This window comes from Diaporthe amygdali (assembly GCF_026229845.1).
Source record: "Diaporthe amygdali strain CAA958 chromosome Unknown NODE_2_length_3802984_cov_64_841326, whole genome shotgun sequence".
Taxonomy (NCBI): Eukaryota; Fungi; Ascomycota; class Sordariomycetes; order Diaporthales; family Diaporthaceae; genus Diaporthe; species Diaporthe amygdali.
In genome coordinates, this window is record NW_026517022.1 from 3,383,128 (window position 1) to 3,401,133 (window position 18,006).

The following is an 18,006-nucleotide window of genomic DNA, read 5'->3' on the forward strand; positions in this document are numbered from 1 at the left end:
TTCTGTCCACTGCTGCTTATGGTACAAGGTCCAGGTCCAGCCACGCATCGATCGTTCTGCCGTAATCGTCAGCTCCAAGAAAGAAGCCTTGTTGGGCTTGACTTCCGCCCATAGTCTCCAGAACCGTTGGTGACGACTCTGTGGGACCCACGTCCGGAACCGAAGTCCCGCGTTGAAGGGGTGGAATCGAGTCCAATGTCCATGCGGATTGTCCTGGAGCATGAAGTGGTGTCTGCCTGTGCACAGTCTTGTGTCCAGCGATGCCTTCAGACCCGATCAGGTCGAACTCGGTTTTGCCTTCTTGCGCTGACGTTTCTGGGGTTGGCGACTTCGGCAGAAGAGAGTCCCCAAACACTGATGAGAGGTTGTCAGGCAAGCTACAACATCCGGCCTTCTCGTAAACCAATATTTCCCAGAGCAACGCTGCGTCAATTGACCAGGTCTGCGCATCAGGCCCTTCCGAGCGGTGACCATCCATTCCAGACACAGAGGCATCTACGACGACGACGATGCTTTGTTGAAGTCTCTGTAACTTGTTCGCCTGTAAACCATATGATGTTAATCAGCCAATGTCTTCGCCTCAAACGTAGGATTAGTAATTATCATACCATGACGGCTATGTTAGGCCAAATACGTCCCATTCGTCGCAAGAAGGTCATGCATTTCTCGAATCCGTTCTGGGCTCTCGTTCGAAGTGTATCATTTCGCACGAAGCTGTGCTGGAGATGAATTGTCGCGATGATGGCAACGCAATGACCCAACACGGGGTCCGAGATCTGGAATGACTTGCTCTCAAGTACGTCGAGGAAGTACATGATCCAGCCGGCATGGCGCGTGATCTGTTCAAAGGACTGCTGGATAAAAGACTGTGGCATCGTGTGACGAAAGTTACGGAGCCTCATCGAGAGCAAGAAGGGATGATTCAGCAGACATGGTATTGCAGCGTAGACGAACTGAACAAACAACCATGGTCCCCAGTATCCCCGCTGCTCGTGCAATTCGGCAGGTTCACGGTCTTGAAAGTTATTCTCGTGGAATCGGTACTTCATGGGGACCCGGCTGTCGATGTCCAGATGCCGCGACATGATATGCGAGTAGTCGGACTCAGATGTCCACGGTGGTGGGGTATTCGAGTCTGCTGGACAAGCGGCGTAGCAGCTTGCCATCTGCCAGACTTCGGCAAGCTGGTTTGTGAAGACTAAAATATCATCTTCCTTGTCGCTTCTAGCCGACAAAAGCAGTGGGTTATTAGTCAACTGGGAGTTGGAGCTTGTATTGACAGATCTGGGTAGATTCCCAATGGTTGTCGAGCAGCCTGCAGCATGCAAGTTCCTCAGCGTGATCAGACTCTGGACACATGCAACAAACTCATGGTTCTGAACAAGCAGCTTCCTCTCAGAAGGGCTAGTGAACCAAATCAATTTCTGAAGAAGCTGCAAGGCGTGGTCGCAACTCATTAGGGCTCTTAGAGTCCTTCCACCTATCATGAAGGTCAGTTCTCATCTTCGCTGTGCGAGGGCCGGTGATACAGACCGGTGAAATCGACCATGCTCAACAAGCATAAAGTCTGTAAAGTAGACAGCTGCACGTCGCCTTGTGCAATTCGTTCCATTGCGAGTCGGTGAGACATGTCAGCCATAGACTGCCTCTCCTGTGCATTCTCAGTTGTGCTTGGCCCCGAAGCAAAACGTAAGCAAAGGCTTTTTATTGCCAGTATGAGCTCATGGTCCCTTGTCTCCAAGGAGTCGAGAAAGCCGTCCTTTTCAAACAACTCCAAGGGCTGTCGGTGACACCATATAAGATACAGCCGCCCATAGTCCTTAAGATTGGTGGGAGCGCTGGGTGACAAACCGGTCCTAGTCGAGTAATCGATTAGCACATCTGTTTCAATGATATTGACTATCTCTGAAATGATGGGTTAAAGAGTGCAAAGTGCTGGTGTGTACATGCCGTTGCAAATCTATCTCTGGATGTCTGAGGTCTGCGAAAGGCGAAACATCTGAGTCATGAGATTGTTCCTGGAAACTTGTGGATGGCAATTCTTCTGTTGTCATTGAGCCACTAACTCCATGTCTAAGCTCGGGCCTAGGTGGCAGATATCAGAGAAGGACATTGCTAGAGAAGATTGAAAGTCAGATTTGCGACGTGATGACAGACCTCAAGCACTCAAGCAGTCGATCCAGCTTGTTCTCTAGAGAATGCATTCGTTCTTGCTATGTAGGCTGGTCAGTCCACCGCTCTTTCTGCCTGGCAGAATCTCACGAACCATTGCGCGGCTAGGTCGGTCATCTTCTCCCGCTGCATATACGCAGTCCTGGCCGAGACGAAGACAGTAGGAGCATGCCGGACGCTCACCAGGACACTTTGACTTCTTCCGTCTTTATCGCTGTCAGACCCGCTGATCATAGACTTGAGCATAGTGCCCACGAATTCATTCTTACCGGCACGGTTCGCACGCTTGGCGGGCTCGTTTTGATGGTCTGTAGTCATCCATGATAAAATTGGGGTACGAAGCGGTGCTCTAAAGGCCAAGGTTTGGTGCAGCGTTTCTTTAGTCTCGGAAAGGTGGCCGCGAACTTGCCTGTCTTATCTCTGCCGGCTCAGACTAGTAGTCAAGTTTCGTAGCCTATCTGTTCTTCAAGGGGTCTTGGCTGGAATGCGGGGACTCAGGGGGGGGGGGGGGTGCAAGTTGGTGTGGCAGGTGACACATGTACAGTCACCGTGCAGTCACCGGGTATAGCCGCCTGTCAACGTTGCATGGCTGCAGGTGAAGTACCATTTTCATCACAAAATGGGGGAAAAAGTAGAACATGTGTCTAGAAGGTTTCAGAAAGTTGGCATCTTGCTGAAAGTATCATGACTCGCAGTAAACGGTTACAGTCTATCAGATATGCATTCGAATGCTTTTCACAAGACGCCAATTGGGCCGTCATACACTGTATTTTGATAGGCGTCGAACATCACTCTATCAATCTCGGCAAGATCTCGGTGTGAAGTAGAGCTTTTCGCTGCAGCGATTTTCCTTCCCCACCAGTTCACTCGTTCGTGTATCAATGCCACGCCTGAGCCAATCTCTGCCCTTATCAGCATTCGCCTCCGAGACATCTCTAATCAGCCAATCTCAGCTCGATACACGAATATTTCAATATTTCCAGGAAAATTTTGTCTGAAGTTGCGACTCACCCCGAGGAGTTTGATAGGGCATCTGACCCTATTTTCAAAATCCGTCGACGTCTATGTTCCAATTTGTATGCAGCAAAGCTTGGCAGCATAGGAACCAGGAAATAATTGCCAAGTATGGGATTCAAAATAAGTTGACGAAAGAATATATTGCCTCAAGCATCATCAATCTTTTGATTGGGTAAGGAACCATTCAATAGTATCCTCCACTCTTTGAGTAAATAAAGATTAAATTTGAAATTTATTTTCAAAGAGAGGATTATATCCAGTATGTGGTTATTAATCTCAAAAGTCTCTTGCTATTATAATCTACTATTGCAAACAGGCTACTTAGCGAATGGATTAAGACTGAAGTCGCTATGATCTGCCAGTCCCCAGAGGTCGTGGAGGACAAAACAACCAAAACGTATGGGAGAGTATCCCCTGGTCAGATCTTCCGGGTCGCGACAATACGCAGCACGAATGTTAGAGACTTCTGGTGATGAACTGATCTGGCAATGACTGTGTCTTGAAAGCAACCGAACTTATATCTCATTCTAATCTAGTGATCCGACCTGTCTTGGTTACCGAAGCCTCGAATACTGCCCTACGCCCTGGAATATTATCGTTAACTTCTATTCCCAGCTGAAACTCGACGTGGGCGATGAGTATTCGGAATCGAGTGTCGAGCAAGGGTTTATAGCAAGGTTTATGCATTGACCAGTTAACATAACTGACAAATAGGAGATCAGATGGCCCAGCGAACCGTCGTCTACGGCCTGCATATTCACTGCACCAGCCAGCCCGGGTATAGCTCTAAGATATTGTGTACTTGGTTGTGTCGTATTTTAATGCTGGTAGTCGTGATACTGCGTAGCTCGCGCATCGGCGGCGAGTCCGGCCGTGGAAGGCTGTGTATGGTCTGTACAGCACGCCATGGATGTGCGGAGAGATTGCAGATGGCGGCAAGTCGTCCAGTCCAAGCAAAGGCTATCCAGTTCAAATGGTGACTGACTAATGACGGTAAGCAGAGCCACTGCCCAGTCTTACAGGAAAGGAGTTATGCCCCTTGCTTATATCAATGTAAGATTATTACCGACTGCCTGGGCCAAGTAAGCGACATTGTTTGGTATCGTTTGGAGAACCAATGCAGGCCCTACCGCAGTGAACTCAGGAGAACAACCTCGCGGGATGCCATGTGGATCTGCGCTTAAAGACGTTTAAGTTTAGATTGCCGTCAGTCCACTCGTGGGGTGCCCACTGGGGAACTGTGGGGGTCGCTTGACTAGTCAGTGATTCGCTAGCCCTGTCAGCCCTGGCGGGTCTTGCGACGGGATGTCATGAGAGTACATACGATGTATTCTGTAGTATGAGGCCGCCGTCGGGTTTGAATGGAATCGCCCCTTATTTATGCATGATGATAAAGCTACAAAGTCGAGTGAGAGGGATTTGGAGGATTTCAATAATGGCGTCGTTGCTTTCACTTAATGCTTTTATTACTCAAGCGAGTAGCGGATCACACATCAGCATCGACAATACGGTCGCTTCTCCTCGGAAAGATCACTCGAGGTTGACAGCATCTCTGCGTCTGGCTCTCGACAAGATCAAACTAGACCCGATGCTTTACCAATCGGAAATCTGTAGATCCCCTGCAGATCGATTCACGGAGCTGGATACTGTAGGGGCGCCGGGCCGGCTGTGATTGGAGCATTCTCGCAGATGTTTCATAGTAAATTGCAGCCCACTTTCTCGGAAACGAAACGCCGTTTGGTGGCCCCATGAACAAGCAGGGCCAACCTGACGGCTCTTGTACTATTTTGCGATCACGGAATAGACGCAGTATACATGATACTACGGAGCTGTCTTACAGTCGTCTCTTGCCTTTCTAGGACAGCCGTTGCGATCTAGATAGAATTTCTCCTGCCGCCAAGAAGACCGGTGATACAAACCCCAGTAGCTAAGGGCCACCAGCATGAGTGATGCAGGTGGCCTTATACTCAATTCGTCTGTATCATCGTGTGGATAGACTGGTGGATATGCCAAGGCAACAATCTAACCGCCAGAGAAGCCAGCAACCCACAGCAATGGTCCTTCGCCTCTGCTGCACAAGGTCTTGACCGGCGGCTTGGCAATGGAGTCGTTGCTGTAAATAAAATGGGTGAGACCGCCTCGAATGTTGAGGGAAAAGTCTTGCTGAGATCAAGTTCCATCCATTACCTTCGCAGCACAAGCTAGCGTCTTTCTTTTTCACTTACACTATTGTGGCCGGTCGTTTCCACTTATCCATTCCATCTTTTCAGCATATCAAATTTTTGACAAATACACACGCACACACAATACATCGAAAATGGCTAGGTCAGACCTCTTCACCATCTTTCTCGCCCTCACCGTCGGCACCAGCGCCCTGCCCCAGCGCGGCACCCCCGTCGAGAGGGCCGCCTCGCCGCCGGCGACGTTCAGCCCGCAGCCAAGCACGGGCCCGGGCGGCAGCGACTACAAGGACTCAGCGCACTTCCGGGTGTACAATGGGGGAAGCTCCGCGGATTCGGCGCTGGAGATGCTGGAAGGCGCCTACGAGTGCTTCGTGAACACGCTGGGCTGGCGGTCTAGTGGGCTGTCGTTTAACGATGAGTCGGACGCCGGGCCGTACTACAAGGTCAACGTCTACTCGGTCAGCACCCTCGATAATGCCGCGGGCGTGATGCACTCTGAGGCTGGGCCGGGTGCAGCCTGGCTCGAGGTCGTCAGCGACTACCTAGCCACGCCGACCGTCACGGTGCACGAGTACGGCCACGCGCTGCATTACTACCAGAAAACATGGGTCGACCAGAGCGCCACTGGTGCGTGGTGGGAGACAGTGGCCCAGTGGGTTGCCGACACGTACTCGACGAGCCCGCTGTGCGCCGACGCGCGTGCCGCGCACAACCAGAAGGAGGGCCAAAGCGAGCTCGAGCTCGACAAGGTCCTGGGCGATTCGTTCCAGGTCATCGTCGATGGCACTCCCGATTCGGGTAATTACTACCAGGCAGTAAGTGGCTTCAATTAAGTCTTAACGCTCTCAGAGTGGAAATCTTGCTATATTGGTGGTTTGTCTCACGGCCAATCTTGAAACTTTGTGTCTGGCTGCAGCTTTTGAGACAGACTCTACGCAACTGATATCCTAACCCACCATGCCTGTGTACGCAACTTTCTCCTGAGTACTTTGATAGCTGACTACGAGTGCTGCAGTGGCCGTTCCTGACGTACCTGACCAACAACCCCGACAACTTCGCCGGGCTGGGCAAGGACGCTTTGCACCAAATGATGGTGCAGTATGAGGCCAACAGCAATGAGACGCCTCTGCACGTGCTGCAGCGCGTGGCTGGCAACGCCACGGCAGGTGACATTGTGGGCCGCTACTGGGCGCGCATGGCGTACGTTGACATTGGGCACGAACAGGCGCAGGCCGCCTTCGAGCAACAGAAGGACAGCATTAATTACGCGAATGTCGATAAGTCGGGTGATGGCTACGCCGTCAAGTCGGCCCGCGCGCCACGCTACATGGGTGCCAACATCATCCCCCTGACTGTCTCGGGCGGGTCGGTCGAGGCCAAGGTCACCTCTAGCGGAGCCTTCACGGCGACGCTGGCCATCAAGGGCAGTGACGCGGTGCGCTATGTTACTCTTGAGAACGGTGCTGGATCGGCCGAGGTTGCTAGCGGAGAGGAGGCCAGCCTGGTGGTCGCCAACACGCCCAAGACTCTGCTCCAATATAACGGCTTTGAGTTGGAGGGTAGCAAGGCTAATGACGGCCTGGACTACTCATTCACGCTGACTGGTGCCACTGTCACCTCGGCTTAGGATGAGTCAAGATAGCTTTAGGCTTATGCTGTGAACAGACTTCTTGTATATAGTGAAAAGTGACTCTTCTACTTCAATCATTTTGATGGCGTCCGTTGACCTGAAGTGAACGTGGACCAAATTTGGTGGATTAGTCGATGTAGTCGTAGCTCACTTGTAAAGAAGATATGACAGAACCTGCCCTTCTTTCGCCCGAGGCGTCGCTCAAGATCACTTGGATTATTCATCTCGGTGACACTGCACATGTGGCTGTGGATCGCGAGTCCCCGTTGGGGGAAGAAAAAGCAGCTTTAGTTTGATTTAAAAGCGGGGGAGCGGCAGCTATCTAAAGATGACCGACACGAGACAATCTGGTGGAGGCTGTAATTCATTGAATCGCCTGGATGAGGAGCCAACTCAGAACAAAGAATGTAACGTTATTGTGTATTGTAATGGTCTTTCGGGCTCGCCACCTCGGGGTAACGGTACTACAATGTGGTCACTAAAAAATAATGGAAAGAAATGGATCGTCTTTACCGCAGATGATGAGCACAGACTATGGATTTATGGTTATGTTGATCAAGCCACTGATCATTCCTATGGCGACAAGCTGGGATGATAGTTGCGATCAAATATTTTTACTCCAAACTACACCAGTTTGTTGCAACTATGTGAGGAACCCAACTAAATGACAGATCACTCCTGGCAGAGTAGGTTGGGCGGGGCTTCTTACTGTGCCTGAGTGTACTGCATAACCTGACTTGTTGTTGGCCATAGACAGATTGCGCTGTCTGGGACCAAAGCTCTGACTCTCAAATCTGCATTCTGAGGCTCGCTCGGTAGTGTCCGATCTATTACTCATATATAGTCTAGATGAATGCAACGTTGGAGTTGTTCGGCTTCTGAACATCGCCGTGACCAGTTATTCGGCTGGGTCAAGGCCGGACCCCCGCTCCGACAGGATTTCGGAATCCAAACGAATGGTAGGCGCCGATTATATGAAGTGGCGCCATTTTCACCCGTTCCATAGCCGAAGTAAGACGCAAAGTGGGTGAATTCGATCCGTATTACGCATTCCGGGACCTGAAGGAATGCGGCTGTGCGCAGCGGTGCGACAAAGTGAGTAAGCGACGCGTGGGCCATATGTCTCAGTTGGCGGGTCTCGGAAGGGCCGTCCTTATCCGATGCCGAAATAGGACGATATATATACAATTCGTTGAAATGGAGGAACAACGATGTGTGTATCTAGCACCAGAATATCAGCAATTTGACACCGAATTTCTCTGATCAAACTTCTCTGAATTACCAAAGTTTAACTCCTGCAATCGTCAACCGTTATTGAACCAGATATTCTCGCAAAGATGAGTTTTTTCAAGGAAGTCACAGCATCTCTCGACTTGGACGGACCGACAGATATCCCTCGCCATCCTCTGACAGGGATCTCTGTGTTGATCGTGGGTGCCGGCCCAGCTGGTCTGTATACCGCTCTCGAATGCTGGCGCAAAGGCCACAGTCCCCGTGTAATCGATCGAACTCCATCACCCAGCCCTGCAGGTAAGTGATAGGCAATCATTGAGTTTAGAAAGCCTATGCAGCAAACTTTGACACAGTACACTTTAGGTGACTCTTTTATGATGGGGCCCTCGGCACAGCAACATATCGAGAGAACCTGGCCCGCATTGTATGCGGCATCGCTGAAGACGGCTCCCGATCCATGGATGTCATTTCACAAAGTGACCGGCGAGAAGGTGGCTGGTCCTCAGCCGTTTTCTTTCAACAAGGACGGAGTGGTGTTGTTCAACGAAGATGGCGAGCCGGCTCCGGACCGAGTATTTCGCGTTTCGCGCCCAAAGTTCACGGCCGCACTGCTGGGACAGGCCTTGGCCCTAGGTGTTGATGTGTCATTTGGGCAGCGAGTGATTGATTACTTCGAAGACGAGAACAAAGGCGGTGTCATCCTGGAAGACGGGTCGAAGATGGATGCGGATGTCGTTGTCGCTGCGGACGGACTTGGCACCAAATCTCACAAGCTAATCAACGGGCATGAGATCAGGGCCATGAGTAGTAACCATTCAATTTTGCGGACGGCTTACCATGTCGACAACTTTATTACTCACCCCGAACTCGACAAAGCGTTTCCGTTACGCGAGGATGGAGGCGCTCTGCTGCAGATATGGACTGCGGATGATATCCAAATCATGGTCCTTCGTGCGCCTGATACAATTCAATGGCACATAATGCACAATGTGAGTCAATCGACTTCCAATGAAACAGTTTATGTGCTGATGAATGAGATTTAGGACATTGCGGGAAATTCAAAAGAGTCTTGGTCAAACCATGTCTCACCCGAATACGTGGTGGACTTTCTCAAGGAGAATTATCCCGATGTTCCCGACTATCTTTACAAACTCATCAGGACCGCACCTCAAGATGCCATCATCGACTGGCAACTAATGTGGAGAGACCCCCAGCCGAACTGGACCTCGCCTTTGGGTCGTGTTGTCCAGGTTGGTGATAGCGCCCATACATTCTTACCATCGTCAGGCAACGGGGCAGTTCAGGGCATCGAGGATGCAGTTTCACTGGCAACCTGTCTAGAGCTCGGCGGTGGCATGAAGAATGGTCTTTGGTCAAAGGCTCATAACAAACTCAGGCAAGTTCCCTCATGCAGCGTGGTTCTGCCAATTTGAGGTGATAAACTCACTAACGACATCCATAGATTTGAGCGCGTATCGTGCTGCCAGCTCGTCGGCTTCATCAATCAAACCAACTTCTTGAAACCTGAATCTCGAAAGAAGACGGCCGGAGGCTCGGCCACACCCCAGCCGGAGTACGGGCATTGGATCTGGGCTCACAACCCCGAGAGGTACGCTTACGAGAATTATGGCAAGGCTCTCAGGAATGTCGTCGATGGAACACCGTTTCAAAACACGAACATTCCTCCGGGGTACCACTACAAGCCATGGACGCTTCATGAATTGTACGAGAAGATTGAAGCTGGTGAGAAACTAGAGTTTGAGGGAGACTGGTCGTAGACCCCAAGGATAACTAAGTATTACTTGCTCTTAACTTTTTCACATAGAATTTAATATCTTACTTGCATGCAAACTTTTAATGATGAATTAAGTAATAATGTCAGGCTTTCCATTATCACCCAGTCTGCCTTGTTGCGTGCCTTGCTGAGACCCGGATTCGTGATTGACTCGGGCTATCGAGCCATGGTCTGGAAAGGTCCTTGTAAAAGGACAGGCAAAAATTCAAGCCAGGCCCATGTGAGGAGTCCTATCGTTCTTGGTGTCGATCGGCCACTTCAATATGTCTGTTCCAGCGTGTGTGACTCGGAAAGCTGGGGGAGGGGGCAATTGACAAGGTGACTGCTGAACGCGAAAGGGCTAGTTATTCGAAATGCAATCAACACATGGGCATGTAGCCAACGGCACGCGCTGTTGCAGTCAGACCCCTGCCTGCAACCGATGCAACTATACGCTTATACATCAACCAACATTGATGACGGAACCCCTCAACCAAAGAGCCCAAAGACCCCAACCTGTCAGCTTCACCCTCCTGCTTACCTCTCTAATCGTTCTGCTTTTTCCGTTGCAATCAATTCGTCTTCATCTCACCTACTCTAGCAGTCATGACTGAAGGGTTTGCATCGTTTCCTGTCGAGGGTTTATCGGAGCCGTGCAAGACTTGGTACAAGATTGTAGGCGATCTCGCAACGTCAGCAGCCCCATTGATCGTACTTCATGGTGGCCCGGGGGCCTGTCATGACTATCTCCTCCCCTTGACCGACCTCGCGCCCTCGACTACTCTTGTGTTCTATGACCAAATCGGAAATGGCCGATCGACCCATCTTCCCGAAAAGCACGGCGACGAGGAGTTCTGGTCCGTGGATCTATTCATGAAGGAGCTCAATAATCTTCTGTTACATCTAGGTCTTCAAGATCGGAAAATTGATATCTATGGGCATTCTTGGGGCGGGATGCTGGCCGCCGAGTGGGCAGCAGCACATCCGGGCCCGTCCAACCTCCGGCGTCTGGTGATCTCAAATAGCCTTGCCAGCATGGAAGTGTGGCTGGAGGGTGTTTCGATTTTGAGAAAGCAGCTGCCGCAGGATGTTCAGGAGGTCCTTAACCGCGCTGAGGACTCTCAGAACTTCGAGAGCCCCGAGTACGAAGCTGCTGTCGAAGTATTTTACAAGAAGCATCTCAGTCTTGCAAGGCCTTGGCCAGCACCAGAGGTCCAAGTCGCGCTTGACTGGTTTGCCAAGGATTCGACTACCTATGGCACAATGTAGGTCGACTGCGCCTCTCAGGCAAAACAAATCTGTACAAGGCTGATAACAAGTGCAGGTATGGTCCAAGCGAGCTTAACGCTACTGGCTCGCTTCGCAACTGGACTTCCATTCCGAAGTTACCCAGGATCAAGGTTCCCACCCTTCTGATCAATGGGGTACAGGATGAGGCTCAGGATGTAGCGATGCAGCCGTTCTTCGACCATATTGTGAAGGCCAAGTGGATCAAGCTAGATAATGCTGCGCACTTCTCCCATGTTGATCAACGGGAGAGCTACATGAAGCATTTGGGGGCTTTTCTGGCAGCATGAATTTTGCTGAGAATGAATCGCGCAGAAATGTTCTTGCCAAATAACTTGCAACTCACTCGCAGTGATGGCATCGGAATGCGATGTTGACTCACTCAGTCGAACAAGAAGTGGCTTCAGCGATGCTGATGAAAGTGCCTAATTTTAGCTATATGAAATCAAGCTAGAAAAAGATGTATCTGGTTGTCTTCCATGACTTCTGTTCAAGAATTCGCTGAGACGCACTGTTACAAACACCCGGGAGATCAGAATGCGTAGCTGTATATGCCTACCAACCATGTTGAAGGTAAGAAGAAAGTGAGCCCGTAGGCGATGTTGCGCATGATCATGCCGAAAGGACTAGCTTTGAAAGCGTCGTGTTTGATGATGTCTGAGAACCCCATGCCGTCTTGGAACTTTAGGCCAGGGACCTCTTCTTCCAACTCTGTATGGTCGCGCAAGGCCCACTTGAGCGTTGTGCCCAAACTCTTCAGGGCACCGACCGCGTTCGCAATGTTGACAAGTAAGGTTCCAGCAGCATCGAAGTAGACCTCTCCATGGACCCCTCGATCTAGGAAATAGCTCGTGACTTGCCGCAGCAATCCATAGACCTCAGCAGGTGCCAAATACATCGTCAAGCCCTCCATGACGACCAGGACTGGCCTGTCACTGGGTATTTGGCATTTTTCCAACCAGCCCTCCTCCGTGATGCTCGGATCGATCAGCCTGTACTCAGACCCGGACTCCGGGCTCGGATCTGCCATGACCTGTCTCCGCAGCTCGATGACATCTTGCTTATCAATGTCGATCCACAGCCTTCCCTCGTCCTGCCACCTGACGCGCAAACTTCTCGAGTCCAGCCCGCAAGCCAGATGCAGCACGGTGGCGCGGCCGGGGTGCGCGACTAGGAACGCATGTGTCTTCAGATCCAAAATCCGTGTGCGGAGCGATATGAATGCTGAAACTGGGCTTCCTCGTGCTCCGTAGTTCAATCGCTCGCGGAAGTTGTAGCCGCTGTCTTGGACTTGCTTCACCACTGAGGCGGCGTGCGTGTCATTTAGGATGGGGCGTACTGCCTCTGTATCGTTTGCTCGAGCGATCAGGGTCAGCATCAATGTCTCTTGAGCCCCAGTCAGCTTGATGTTGCCTTTGTGATTGTTGTTCGCCATCATGGATTGTGGTTGTTGCATTAGGGATGTTTTGATCAGGAACGAGGTAATTATATCCGGTATCATGCGCCCCGTGGATCGCGCGTGCTCAATGACGACGAATTGCAACGCAGTATCCGATTACGATAGTATTCGTACTTGGTTAGGACGAAGTTTAAATGATCCCTTGGAGCCGGGATGAACCCAGAAGTCCCAGAACTGCCTCGGTGCAAGACACTTGGGCCGTCCTTATGACCAACCAGGCTCGTCCAACATCTACGCCTCGGTATTCTACGAACATCACTCCTGTCATGTCGACTTTGCCAACTGCTCGAATGCAAATACAAAAAAAACAGGGCTGAACGCCCAGTCTAGCAGATATTCGTCGTAAAAGGGCTTGTCTACATCACAGTCTTGGCAGGGATTGTTTCAGGTGACTAGGTAGGCGGCTTGTTGATGACGTTATATTTGACGAAAGGCTTTTGAGACGACCCGGGCCTCGTCGTCACTCGCCAGGGTCCTAGCTCATAGGCAATTTGACGACGATTAGTAGGCCTAAAAGCGGTGGCTCATTCATAAATGGCTTAGGTAAAATAGTAAGTCGAACACCTAGCTTTGACTTAAACTCAATTGAAGAGGTAGCACCGGCCTATGCTTGCAAATGTGGTCACGCCATGACACGAATGAAAATTAACGTCGCATTAAAGTATCTACAGATATATGTCTGCATTATCAAGCCGGGTTATAACCCTTGCTCCAGTCACTGCAGTTCAGATCCAGAAGTGTCCTGTCCAAGTTTCTACAGGTGACTAAATTACTACCATTGATGGTTCTGATATCAATGTTTTCGGCCACAATGTTGGAGCAAGTATCCGGACTGGAACAGACTAGGTGTCCCACGAGAGGAGAGAAGACACGGTTCGATCGACCTCGAACATTACGGAAAGTGACGTCCGTGATCTTGAGCTTCGACTGCATAAGTTGTCAGTATCATCCTCTCTCGCATCCAATTCAGTATTGCTCACTGGGTTTTTGAAGCATTCCTCTTCGTCGTCCTGTCCGTAGCATTGAGTGATGGTGAGACCGTAGTCCACGTTATCGAGCCACATGGTGTCGTAGGTCACGTTCTGTACCAGGCCTCTGCCTCCACCGCCGACCAGATTTCCGCTCTTCTCTGAGTATGAATCTGGCCACACCTTGATACGTGCGCCTTCAGAAGAGTTGTACATGGCCGCGTTGAGAACAGTAATGTTCTGGACGTAGTCGACCCTTTCCGGGTACTGGCCTAGACTTCCGATGGAAATACCGTGCGTCCCGTTGCAGCGCATGTTTTGCACTAGGATGTTGGTCGAGTTCGGTTTGAATGATACGCAGTCTAATCACAAAGCTTTAGTATATCTGATCATGCACACACAATGATATGAATTGTATTTACCATCTCCATTGGTCACGCTTGAGTTTTGAATCGTGATTCGATCGGATCGATAAATATCCCACCCATCAGTGTTCTTCTCGAAATACTCGTTGTTGCTCACAGCCCAGATGGAAATGTTTGTGAAGGTGACATCCGTTGAGTTGGCGACAAAGTTCGTCCACATGGGCGAGTTGTTCAAACTTATGTCCGAGATTGTGCCAGTGTGCAGGTCATCCGTCATCAGAAGCACAGGGCGCCGATCCTTTTTGTGCTCAGGATACCAATCCCACCACTTCTGGCCATTTCCGTCTATCACTCCTCCTCCGTAGACGTTGACGTCTGTCCCACCGATTTTGAAAAAAGTGGTGCTGTTTTGATAGTCCATATCGAAAGTATGCCCGTCTCTCCAGTAGGTCATGTTATCGCTGAATGTAACAAATGCTTGAATATCGAGGTCCACACGCTCCAGGTGGGTCAAATCCAAGGGATTGCCGATGAAATATGACTGCGTTTTGGGAAATATAATGTGGCCATCAGGGTTGCAGCCATTGATGGCGTCCTTGATGAACTCGGAGTCGTCAGTCTCGCCATCGCCATGGCTTTCCACAATACATGTACGATTTCGCGCCGGTGATGCCTCCGCTACTGCAGGACGAGCGGACCGGATGCTGAATAGAAACGTCTGTGGCACGGTCGTGTAGGCGTAGTCTGCCACTACAGCTGCTGGGAGCAGCCTACATAGGGCTGCGACACTCTTGAGGAGACTCATCTTGACGCTGGAACCCAAAGGTGGCTCGAAAAAGGCGGAGGGTTCAACCTGAGGACTTTATCACTCGTCCGATCGCATATTGGGTATTTACTTAAACATTCGGCTTCGTATAAATAACCTTTTGTAAATCTTGGCGTCCCTCTCTCTAGCCGGGATTCCCATCAGAAGCTCCACGATTCGGCCGCTACTGAGCCGAAGGAATCCTTCCAGCTGTTTATGCTTGGCAGTGGTGCTAACATTGCCATCTCGGATCATGTGCCCGGATAAGAGGTCCCAAGAAGCCCACTTCCCAAGATTCGCTTTCCCAGATATTAGTCCCGGATAAGCTTCACCTCCCCACAATCGCTCCTGGGCGATACCCTATGATAAGTGGGAAAATTTAACACTTTTCCGGGGTTCCGACCAGTGGATCACGGAAACCCCGGTGGTCATGATACTACCACCTGACCCAGAGGGCTGGTAAGTAATGTGATTTGTGTGCTCATAAAAGAGCATACAGATTATTAGGACATACTTCAAATCACCAGGTCTGTGTGGCAAACACATTCGAGAACATCGTGACGCTTTATCAAATTTTGACCCGCATATGTCCTCCTGCTTGACACTACATTGTATGCATTCTAGCCTGTGAATGAACCCCTGGCTATGAATTCGGAGCCATAACATTGTTGCCAATGTTTGCTGAGAATAGCATACACAATTGCCAGACTTTGCGAGCTTGAGATTCACCAGTAATATCGGTAGCCTCGCCCCTTTTCATCGCTAAACAAGATAACCGGATCGGCTTGGGGCCGCACATGCGAATTGCGAGCACGCTGGTTGAACCATTTGAACGTCATCGTTTGCAGGACCAGAACAGCGAGCCAAACGGCTCCTAAAGCTATGCATGTTGCCCAGGCTTTGCGGTAGAGGGGTGCATCGCTCTAGTATCTTTGTATCAGTTTTCCGCTGTACCTTATGCCAGATGAGCGGGAACTTGAACCTACCCCTCGGAACACCTGGTTGCCGTAGGTTCCGCCAAGGTTGGAGCATCCGACTACGCACTGGTTAGAGTTCACTGCACGTGCATTGACTCAATCTAGCTTCCACCCACTGTAAACGGCATAAGCGATAGCTCTCTTCTGGGGAGTCTTGAAGTTGAGAGCTAGCCATGACACATTGAGTGGCTGCCATGTACTGATTTGGAAACTTGATCAGTCTATCGAACACCAGTCCTCTCAGTAACGGACAGAGCTCACGGAGCGGCTTGTGTGACAACATAGGCAGCATAAAATGACCACGAAGCCTTCGCAGTCACTGGCAAATGCTGCACATAAGGGTGTTAGCACGAGAACTCGTCATTACGTTGCGACAATACTTACGTAGAGTGCGATTAGACCAGCCAAAGTCCAAACCGCGGCAAAGATGATGGCGTACCCAAAACGCTTGTATCGGTCCACAAAAGAAGATAAGACAAAACCGGTCAGAGAGCCAAGTATTGGGCCAGGCGCATTGAGGAGGTTCGCTCGCGTCCTATTGAAACCCAGGGATTGAATAATCGTTGCGCCCCAGGTCGATAGGCCGTTCACAGACTGTAGTCCGCTCAGGCATACTATCAGGTATGGCCAAATATGCCAGGTGAGTAGGACATCGTTGCTGCGAATAAGGTAGTCAGTAGAAGCTCGAGGTCCAAATTTTGACATTTCCACAGGATACCAACATATCCTTGAATGAGATCTTGAGCGTTGCGTCTTGGCCCTTATTTGGGTCACGCCGGATGATCCTCGCCACGAAGACGTCTGCTTCTCGCTCAGATAGCCAGCCATGGCTAGGCAACAGACCTCCAAACAGACGATTTGTGTGATGCGGCGACTTCGGCACAAATGCAAAGGCCAAGATGCCGACGGCTAGATAGCGAAGTTAGCTTGGTTGCACTTGGCCTTGGTTGGCACAAAGAAGCTGACCTATCGTCGCTATACCGCATATTATAAATATCCTATTGGAATTTTAGCACATTGTTGGTGAGAGCCTTGCTTGAGAAAGTCACCAACCACTGCCATCCTTTTAGCCCTCCTGCTCCCTCTAGTCGAAGTGCACCAGCTGAAATTAACGATCCAAAAGCAGCCGATATGGACGGTCCTAGGAAGAATATCGTGGTCCTTTTCGCGAGCTCGTCTTGTGTATACCATCGAGATAACGTGTAGAGCGCCCCGGGTATGAACCCACTCTCACCCAGGCCAAGAAACAGTCGTGCTGCATACCAGCCACCAGCATTCTTGACAAAGGCCTGGAGCACCTCAATGAGACCCCACACCACGACCTGTGCCGGAATCCAGTAATGAGCTCCTACGCGATGCAGGATGACCTGACGACATCCGGTTAGGTGGTAAATGGATGCAACGGGAATGAGAAGAACTTACGTTCGAAGGTATCTCCAACAGAACAATGCCAAGCCAGAGCAGTGAGACGCCAGTGTTTGCTTCATCTCTCGTCATTTTCGTATCGTGTAGAAAAGTGGAAGTCAAGACGCCAGAGACATTCGTACGGTCAATGGCCATCCAGGTGAACATCAACTATACTTGGGTGGTCAGACAGGGAAACTCCAAGTTCTAACCAGTCCGCGTACCGAAAACAGTGGGAGGAAGAGAAAGTCAGCCTTGCGGACTACTCGGGCCTCTTCATCCTTACTCCAGAGAACAAGAACTTTTTTGCCATGTTTCTCAATGTGTTGTCTGAATATCCCATCACCAATATCATTGCTCTCGGTGTCAGATTCTGGTTTAGATGAGTCGTTGGCCACGAGCGTGAGAGAACCCTGATCAGCAACGTCCGTCTTCAAGTCATGTGTGTTAACAGCGGCCGAGGAGTCTACGGCCGGAGCCGTGGCGAATTTTCCGATGGTTTGGGTGGCCATATCATTGCTCCCGATGTCTGCTCATGCTTTGGCCTCAGATGTTGCATATTAAAGGACCAGACAACGATACTCGAGGATTTATTATCACTCATTACATATGCTAGAGGGAAATAATACCATCGAAAGCTAAAAGTAGCACTCATTGGAACGATGTATGGCGTAATGACCCTTTGCCGGTTACAAGGGTGCCAATCTTTGCAGCATATTGCTCGCTTGTGTG

General features: G+C 50.4%; 7 protein-coding genes across 7 annotated transcripts; 3 read left to right on the forward strand and 4 right to left on the reverse strand.

Annotated features, from left to right (window-relative positions):
- Window positions 1–16: 16 nt before the first annotated feature.
- On the reverse strand, window positions 17–2,490 carry J7T55_012388 (uncharacterized protein; the record flags this gene model as incomplete). Its single annotated transcript, XM_053137268.1, has 4 exons — window positions 17–541; window positions 609–1,480; window positions 1,534–1,856; window positions 2,267–2,490. The coding sequence occupies 4 exons, from the start codon at window positions 2,488–2,490 to the stop codon at window positions 17–19; spliced, it is 1,944 nt and encodes a 647-aa protein (XP_053000186.1).
- Window positions 2,491–5,506: 3,016 nt separating this feature from the next.
- On the forward strand, window positions 5,507–6,999 carry J7T55_012389 (dockerin type 1; the record flags this gene model as incomplete). Its single annotated transcript, XM_053137269.1, has 2 exons — window positions 5,507–6,187; window positions 6,388–6,999. 2 exons carry the CDS (start codon window positions 5,507–5,509, stop codon window positions 6,997–6,999), a joined length of 1,293 nt encoding a protein of 430 aa, XP_053000187.1.
- Window positions 7,000–8,339: 1,340 nt separating this feature from the next.
- On the forward strand, window positions 8,340–10,013 carry J7T55_012390 (Zeaxanthin epoxidase; the record flags this gene model as incomplete). Its single annotated transcript, XM_053137270.1, has 5 exons — window positions 8,340–8,532; window positions 8,599–9,224; window positions 9,279–9,600; window positions 9,650–9,669; window positions 9,723–10,013. The coding sequence occupies 5 exons, from the start codon at window positions 8,340–8,342 to the stop codon at window positions 10,011–10,013; spliced, it is 1,452 nt and encodes a 483-aa protein (XP_053000188.1).
- Window positions 10,014–10,615: 602 nt separating this feature from the next.
- Window positions 10,616–11,586, forward strand: J7T55_012391 (proline-specific peptidase; the record flags this gene model as incomplete). Its single annotated transcript, XM_053137271.1, has 2 exons — window positions 10,616–11,274; window positions 11,334–11,586. 2 exons carry the CDS (start codon window positions 10,616–10,618, stop codon window positions 11,584–11,586), a joined length of 912 nt encoding a protein of 303 aa, XP_053000189.1.
- A 242-nt stretch (window positions 11,587–11,828) lies between these two features.
- On the reverse strand, window positions 11,829–12,752 carry J7T55_012392 (O-methyltransferase; the record flags this gene model as incomplete). Its single annotated transcript, XM_053137272.1, has 1 exon — window positions 11,829–12,752. One exon carries the CDS (start codon window positions 12,750–12,752, stop codon window positions 11,829–11,831), a length of 924 nt encoding a protein of 307 aa, XP_053000190.1.
- A 690-nt stretch (window positions 12,753–13,442) lies between these two features.
- J7T55_012393 (polygalacturonase) lies at window positions 13,443–14,893 on the reverse strand (the record flags this gene model as incomplete). The annotated part of the gene is made up of 3 exons (XM_053137273.1): window positions 13,443–13,682; window positions 13,736–14,085; window positions 14,146–14,893. The coding sequence occupies 3 exons, from the start codon at window positions 14,891–14,893 to the stop codon at window positions 13,443–13,445; spliced, it is 1,338 nt and encodes a 445-aa protein (XP_053000191.1).
- A 725-nt stretch (window positions 14,894–15,618) lies between these two features.
- J7T55_012394 (uncharacterized protein) lies at window positions 15,619–17,786 on the reverse strand (the record flags this gene model as incomplete). Its single annotated transcript, XM_053137275.1, has 9 exons — window positions 15,619–15,816; window positions 15,880–15,929; window positions 15,987–16,069; window positions 16,132–16,199; window positions 16,255–16,528; window positions 16,593–16,779; window positions 17,105–17,237; window positions 17,293–17,445; window positions 17,499–17,786. The coding sequence occupies 9 exons, from the start codon at window positions 17,784–17,786 to the stop codon at window positions 15,619–15,621; spliced, it is 1,434 nt and encodes a 477-aa protein (XP_053000192.1).
- Between the last annotated feature and the right edge of the window lie 220 nt (window positions 17,787–18,006).